This window comes from Penaeus chinensis, chromosome 1, assembly GCF_019202785.1.
Source record: "Penaeus chinensis breed Huanghai No. 1 chromosome 1, ASM1920278v2, whole genome shotgun sequence".
NCBI classification, from domain to species: Eukaryota; Metazoa; Arthropoda; class Malacostraca; order Decapoda; family Penaeidae; genus Penaeus; species Penaeus chinensis.
The window spans coordinates 24,177,851-24,185,350 of NC_061819.1; the positions used below are offsets into that span (position 1 = coordinate 24,177,851).

The 7,500-nt window shown below is 50.4% G+C and overlaps 1 protein-coding gene across 1 annotated transcript in view; it reads left to right on the forward strand.

The window, feature by feature from the left end:
• Positions 1-5,865: 5,865 nt before the first annotated feature.
• The window catches only part of LOC125035252 (recombining binding protein suppressor of hairless-like), a 13,750-nt gene continuing 12,115 nt past the window's right edge, over positions 5,866-7,500 (forward strand). The window contains exon 1 of the mRNA XM_047627560.1: positions 5,866-5,876. Within this exon, the coding sequence (XP_047483516.1) occupies positions 5,866-5,876 (11 nt within the window). The remainder of the gene's footprint in view (positions 5,877-7,500) is intronic.

Here is a 7,500-nt window from a genome sequence, read left to right on the forward strand (position 1 = left end):
TTATTCGTTTATTGGTGTTCGTCCTTTGACTTCATTCCACCTTTATCCACTTTCCTCCCTTTCCGCCCCTTTTCCATGCTCCCTTTTCCCTATTCCCCATTCGCCCCTCCCCCTCCCCCTCCCCCTCCACTTACGTACTTACTGGTGTGTTGTCCACTGTCTCCCTCTCCCCCCATCTTCCCCTCCCCCTCCCCCCTCCCCCTTCGATTCAGAGTTTCACCCGAACGAAAAACGTTTTTATCGTGAACCAAGGAAGGACGCTGGCATGTTTATACATGAGTGTGCGAACGTTTTGTGTGTGTGTGTGTGTGTGTGTGTGTGTGTGTGTGTGTGTGTGTGTGTGTGTGTGTGTGTGTGTGTGTGTACGTCTGTTTATGTGTGTTGGAGCGCATATGTATGTGTGACAAGTATATTGGCGTGTGTGTGTGTGCAATTGTGTATCTGTGTAATTGTATACATATCAAATTTGTTGCTGTGTGCGTGTGTGCGTAGATATGTGTAAGTAGAAATAAGTATATCCCTGTATGTGTGTGTGCATATGTACGTTTGTGACGAAGTATATCCCTGTACGAATGTATGTACGTATGTCTTTGTGCATGTGTGTGGATAACAGTACTTTGGCTGTCATGAGCAGCTTTCCCCGTTTTTACCCAAGTGGTGTAATGGCGGAGCAGATTGTGTGAGCGCCGCGGTTTTATTTGGATGATGCAACGCCCGCGCAGTTTTGAGGTTGTGTTATTTTTACATTTTCTTCGGCTTCTATTTAGGGGGAGGGAGGGAGGGAGGGAGGGGGTAGGAGGGGAGGGCGATGAAGGTTACCCCCTTCGCGTCGGGGCAGAGTGCATTTCGTGTCTGTCTGTCTGTCTGTCTGTTCGTCTGTTTGTTTGAAGTGATGTGATGATTGTTTGCATTGCCTCCTTCTCTTTCTCTTGTTTCGTTCTGTCTTGCTGTTTTATCGGTCTTATCTCTCCTCACTCCCTCCTTCCCTCCCTCATTCCCTCCTCCTCCTCTTCCTCCTCCTCCTACTTCTACTACTCCTACTCCTCATTCTCTCTTTATCTTTCTCTGTCTCTATCTCTCTACCCCCACCCCCAACCCCGCCACGTGTTCATTCTGCGGCCGCTTCATATTAAGCTTTGGTCGTGTTACTGCGGTCTCTGTAATGATGTAAAGCAGAGTGCAGCGGCGGCGGGACAGGCTCATCCTCAACAGCTGTCTGGGACGATCTCTTTCTCTCTCTCTCTCTCTCTCTCTCTCTCTCTCTCTCTCTCTCTCTCTCTCTCTCTCTCTCTCTCTCTCTCTCTCTCTCTCTCTCTCTCTCGCGGTCCTCTCTCCTGCCCCTTTCTCCTTTTTTCTGTGTTTTTTTTTTCCCTGTTTGGATTTGTGAGGTTTCTAGTGATTCTCTCCCTCCCTCCCTCCCTCCCTCCCTCCCTCCCTCCCTCCCTCCCTCCCTCCCGCTCTATCGGGACTTCGAAAACCATGGCATCCTCCTCACTCACTCTTTCGAAACGCGTCTTGCTGGAATAGTTTTAAATGTATGCGCCTGTGTAATTATACACACATTGATACATATACATCCCTGTGTGCATACGTATATGTACAATTTATTAGCAATCGCTACGTGCAGCACGCCCACGCCCGCATAGCGCACGGCCGTGGCACCGCGGGCGGAATCTCCCCGCCGACCTGTGCTGCAAGCGGAGGCGTCGGCCATCTTGTGAGCGGCTGACCTTCGCTCCAGCCTCGCTCCGCCGCCGGTGTTTCTGCCGCCTCCTTCGGCCCCGTCCTTCGCTCCTCTTCAATCCTTGGCACAGGTCAGGACTCCGCTGGCTCTCGGCTCCCGCAGGATCAGCAGCAGGTGGCTCTGCCGCGGAGGGCTGGGAGCTTTCATGGCGGAATCCATCGGAAGAGAAGCGGGGTGGTGTGTGTGTGAAGAGTGCAGCTGACTCCCGCAGGCTTCTCGCGCCTCTCTCTCGCTCTCTCTCTCTCTCTCTCTCTCTCTCTCTCTCTCTCTCTCTCTCTCTCTCTCTCTCTCTCTCTCTCTCTCTCTCTCTCTCTCTCTCTCTCTCTCTCTCTCTCTCTCTCTCTCTCTATCTCACTCTCACTCTCTCGCTTAGTTTCCTTCATTTTCTCTTTCATTCATTCTTCCTCACTGTCTCTATTTAATTTCCCCTCTTTCCCTTTTTCCCTCTTTCTCTCCCCCTCTTTCTCTCTCTCTCTATCTATCTTCCCTCAACTGCATCTTCTCTTTTCCGTTTTTTATTTATTTATTTTTTTGCGTTTCCTCTCAAGAATTCCGAGGACGTTGTGTAACTTACGCTCCGAAGCGTGTGCGCCTTAAAATGCGTGCGCGTATGAATTCGTGTGCGTTTTAAAGTGCGTGCGCGTATGAATTGCGTATACGTCTTAAGGTTAGTGTGCGTCTTAAATTGCGTGTGCCTCTTTAAATGCGTGCGCGTATGAATTACGTGTGCGTCTTAAAATGCGTGCGTACATGAATTGCTTATGCGTCTTAAGATGCGTGCGCGTATGAATTGCGAGTGCGTCTTAAAGTGTGTGTGTGCGTGTGTGTGCTACCGAGGTACAGTGTGTGCGCAAGCGATTTCGTAAGACGGTTTAGTTCTTTTCGTGTAAGCGATTATGGCGAGTTACTTTTTTTCATTAGAGGTGTGTGGGGGAGGGGACGGGGGGGGGGGGTTGCTTATTGTGAAGACAATAGCGGAAATAAGTGTTTTCTTGGAGCAGGCAGGAGGAGGAGGAGGAGGAGGAGGAGAAGAAGAAGAAGAAGAAGAAGAAGAAGAAGAAGAAGAAGAAGAAGAAGAAGAAGAAGAAGAAGAAGAAGAAGAAGAAGAAGAAGAAGAAGAAGAAGAAGAAGAAGAAGGAAGGGGAGGAAGAGGAAGAGGAAGAGGAGGAGAAGGGGACAAGAAAAGGGAACTGAAAAGGAAGAGAGCAAGAATAAGGAGAAAAAAAGAAAGGGCTTTTGCGTCATGTCTTCCATTAAAGCTCGTTTATAATGGGGTGAATAATCGGCGCGTGACAGCGACGGCGAGCAGGAGGAGGTGGAGGAAGTGTCGCGCGCGCCATATTGTATGCAGTGTGTGTGTGTGTGTGTGTGTGTGTGTGTGTGTGTGTGTGTGTGTGTGTGTGTGTGTGTGTGTGTGTGTGTGTGTGTGTGTGTGTGTGTGTGTGTGTGTGTGTTATCGACGCCGAGCCAGCGGTCCGACCCCCTCGGCCCCGCACAAAGGAGTCGGTGGCGAGGGCGAAGGCTGAACTTTCTTGGTCCGTCAAGGCCGGACGCGCGCCACTGGCCAAGAAGCTGGCTGAAGGCGGGGCTCCAAGTCGTTGCAACCAATCAGCGGCCGGGGACGCGTATAGATCTCCGTGAGCAGCCTCTTGGCCACGCCCCCTCCTCCCCCTTGCCCGCTTCCCTCTCCCCTCTCTTCCCTCCTTCCCCTTGCCCGCTTTCCTCTCCCCTCTCTCGCTCCCCCTTCTCTCCCCTCTCCCCCGACCTGGATCCTGGAAGCTGTGTCACTGGATTGCGTCGCGGTTCATTGGTTATGGCCCGCACGCCGCTTGCTTCCCTGCTCGCTTGCTTGATGTTTTGCGAGGGGAGCCGTGTCTGTTGGTCGGCGGGGAGACAAAGAAGAGGGGAGGAGAGTTTTTTCTCTCTTCCTTCTCCTCATCCTTCGGGCGTTGCAAAGACGAGAGAGAGAGAGAGAGAGAGAGATAAAATGGGAGAGATGATCACTAGAGAATTAATTCCGGATGTGTTTGCATGATACCGCTCGACGACGAGTGGGCGGAAGTTCCGATCGCACGAAACCGATGCTGTGGCTTTATCATTTTTATCATTATTATCTTCATCTTCATCTTCATCTTTACCATCATTATCATGGTCAGTATCGTCGTCGTCACTATCGTCATCATCATCATCATCATCGTTTTCATCTTCTCAGATATCCCGTTTATTTTTAAAGGTGGTATGTCTTTTCAAGTATGTGTGTTCCTTTAAGCCGTACAGCTGGACTGAGAATAATACTTGTTTTGCGTGTGTGTGTGTGTGCGTGTGTGTGTGTGTGTGTGTGTGTGTGTGTGTGTGTGTGTGTGTGTGTGTGTGTGTGTGTGTGTTTTACACTGAGGTCTGGATTTATTTTGACTAAACGTATTTACAGTGTCCTTCTTACAGAATTAACCACTTTTTTATCTTTTAGAAACAGTAGTAATGGTATCTCATAGTCTCCTTTTGTAGAAATTAGTTCTTTTGTAATCATAATCAAGAATGAAAGTAGAATAGTGTTTATCTATATATATATTTAACCATTTACATTTGAGCCCACTAACTAACCTGTATGAACCATTGTAGTCAATAACTAGTACGACTATCTAGTACAAGGGGCCGACGATCCAGCACTGGGAGACACGACCACACGTTACTAGACGACGACGACCACCACCATCTCGACGACCTGCCTCCCAGTGCTGGGGGGACGACCACCCTTGTCCCCAGTGGTAGTGATTTCCCGTAGACTGACTTCCTTGTCTTCTCTTCTCTTCTCAGCGTGGCCCTCAGCAGATGTCAAGACTTACGGATTTCACAGATGTAAGCGCCTCCTCCTTTTTATTTTTTTGTTTTTTTCTTTCTTTTTTTTTTTATTTTCAATTCTTGGGCTTCCTTCTCTCCAACCCCTATTTTTCATCTTCATCTTCTCCCCCTTGTTTCCTCCCTCTCTCCAACTCGTGTCTAACGGCTCCATCCTTACCTCCGTTTCTTCGTCCCTCCTTCCCTCCTTCCCTCCGTCTCTTCGTCCCTCCTTCCCTCCGTCTCTTCGTCCCTCCTTCACTCCTTCCCTCCTTCCCTCCTTCCCTCCTTCCCTCCGTCTCTTCGTCCCTCCTTCCCTCCTTCCCTCCGTCTCTTCGTCCCTCCTTCCCTCCGTCTCTTCGTCCCTCCTTCCCTCCTTCCCTCCGTCTCTTCGTCCCTCCTTCCCTCCCTTCCTCCCTCCCTCCCTCCCTCCCTCCCTCCCTCCCTCAAATTCTTCGTCTTTAATGCCTCCCTCCTCTTCTTCCCTCCGTTCTCTTTGTTCCCTCCCGTCTTTCCCTCCCCCTTCTTTCCGCCTTGTTAACAATTATTCCAGTCTATCACTCGCCCCCCCTCCCCCCCCCACCATCTCACTCCCTGCTTGTGCTTGCTCCACACACTCCACCTGTCAAGTCTCTCACTCATTCATTCCCTCACTCACTTACTTACTCACTTACTCACTTACTCACTTACTCACTCACTCACGCACACTCACTTATTATTTTTTTGTCGGCTAGCTTGCTATGTTGACTTTGGGAGGAAATTGAAAGCAAGGTCGAGGAATTTTGGAGAATATGAAGCACGTGTTGACTGACGGTTCACTGCGATTCTTGGTTGCGAGTTACCCCCACCCACCCTCTCTCTCTCTCTCTTTCTCTTTTTTCCCTTACTCCTCTCATTCTGCTTACCCCCTTCTTCTTCTTCGTCTTCCTCTACCTCTTATTCTGATGTTGATTCTGATTCTTAAATTTTTTTCCCCTTCTATCCCTCCTCCTCTTCTCCTCCTCCTCCTCCTCCTCCTCCTCCTCCTCCTCCTCCTCCTCCTCCTCGTTTCCTTAATTACAACAGAATGCTAATTGTCCCGCGGCGAAAGAGGGCGAGGGGATAATGAGCTTAGTTTCCCGTGGTCGCTCGGAAGGAAAATGATATATATATGAACACACGGGTAAGGGAGAAGGAGGAGGGAAGGGAGGGAGGGAAAAGAGAGGGGGAGGCGTAGGAGGGAGAAGAGGAAGGGGTGGGGGGGGAGGGGACGGGAGGGAGGGGCAAGGGAAAAGTAAAGTATGGAAATGGGTAAGAGGTAAGTAAGGGAGGGGGATTCTGGAGTCCGTTTGGTATTAATGATAAAGGTGTTGTCTTTCTGGTGAAAAAAATAATAATTTCCAGGGTCTCAAGGTGTTTGCATGTAGGGAGGAAGGGGAAGGGAGAAGGGGGGGGGGGGGGTCGACAGAAAATATCCCGTTTTTTAATGAGATAACAAAGGAGAAAAAAAAATATTCGCGTGCTCATCTCGGTGCAGTCTTGAAGGAAGGGTTACGTTTTGATGAAGATATTTAATGAAGTGGTAATTGGGGGTGGAGGGTAGGGAGTGTGTGGGGGGGGGGGTAAGCGGGAGGGAAGGAGGGGTTTAAGGGGGAGAGAGAGAGAGAGAAAGAGAGAGGGTGGGGGGGGAGGGGAGGGCACCATCCCGCCCCCCCCCCCCCCCACTCGCACTCCCCGCTGGTGCCACAAATTAGGCTGTGCGATTACCCGCGTCTCTGTGCCTGGTGCCCGGCCTCGCCCTCTCGCGGCCCTCTCGCCTGTCCCGCTCTCCCTTTTCCGTGTCCTCTTCCCTGCTTGGACTTGTGGGGTTTCTTCTTATTCTCTCTCTCTCTCTCTATCGATCGTATTCTATCTAATTATATGTGTGTATGTATATATACATGTATGTGTGTGTGTGTGTGTGTGTGTGTGTGTATAATATATATATATATATATATATATATATATATATATATATATATATATATGTATATATATGTATATATATTCCATCCCGCTTTCGTTCTTGAACACACGTCTTGGAAATCTCCCTATATTAAGTGTGAACATGTGTGTTTGTTCCTGTGTGTGCTACTTTGTGGGAGAGAGAGCGTCCGTATCGCTGTTCCAGGCAGGTGCTTATCCCCCCCCCCCCCCCCCCCCTGTGTGGCGGCCATTCTGGAGGGAGATGGCTGGGACGGGGCCGAGGCAGGACCAAGGATGCGACAGGTGCAGGGTGTGTGTGTGTGTGTGTGTGTGTATGTGTGTGTGTGTGTGTGTGTGTGTGTGTGTGTGTGTTTGTGAGAGAGAGAGAGAGAGAGAGAGAGAGAGAGAGAGAGAGAGAGAGAGAGAGAGAGAGAGAGAGAGAGAGAGAGAGAGAGATTTAATGCATGTGTGCGGAATGAGGATGAGGGTGTAAGCGAATGGGAAGAGGAGGAAGAGGAGGAGCTGGAGCTGCTGACGAAGGACATTGGAACAAAGAGGCAATCTTGCCAAAAGCACCGAATTACTTGGGCGGGGGGGGGGGGGAGACAAGGGGAACGATAGCGGGGAGGTGGGAAGGGGGGAAAGGGGGAAGGGGGAAGGAAGGGAAGTGCCAAATGGAGAAATTAGATAATGGCAGGGGATTGGTGTAAACGACGTGACCTCGTGTGGCTGTGATATATCCCGAAGGTCGTTCTCAATTCCCCTCCCCCTTCCCTGGCCTCCCTCCTCCTTCTTCTGTCCTTTCCTCCTGTTCTTCCTCCCCTCCTTTTCCCTCCTCCTCCCTTCCTCTTCATTTACCCATCTCCCTCTCCTTCCCTCTCCCCTTCTTCCCCCTTGCTTCGTCTCCCCACTTCCCCTCCTCCCCTCCTCCCCTCTCCTTCCGCCCCCTTACCTGCCCCCATCTAACCCTTGCCTCT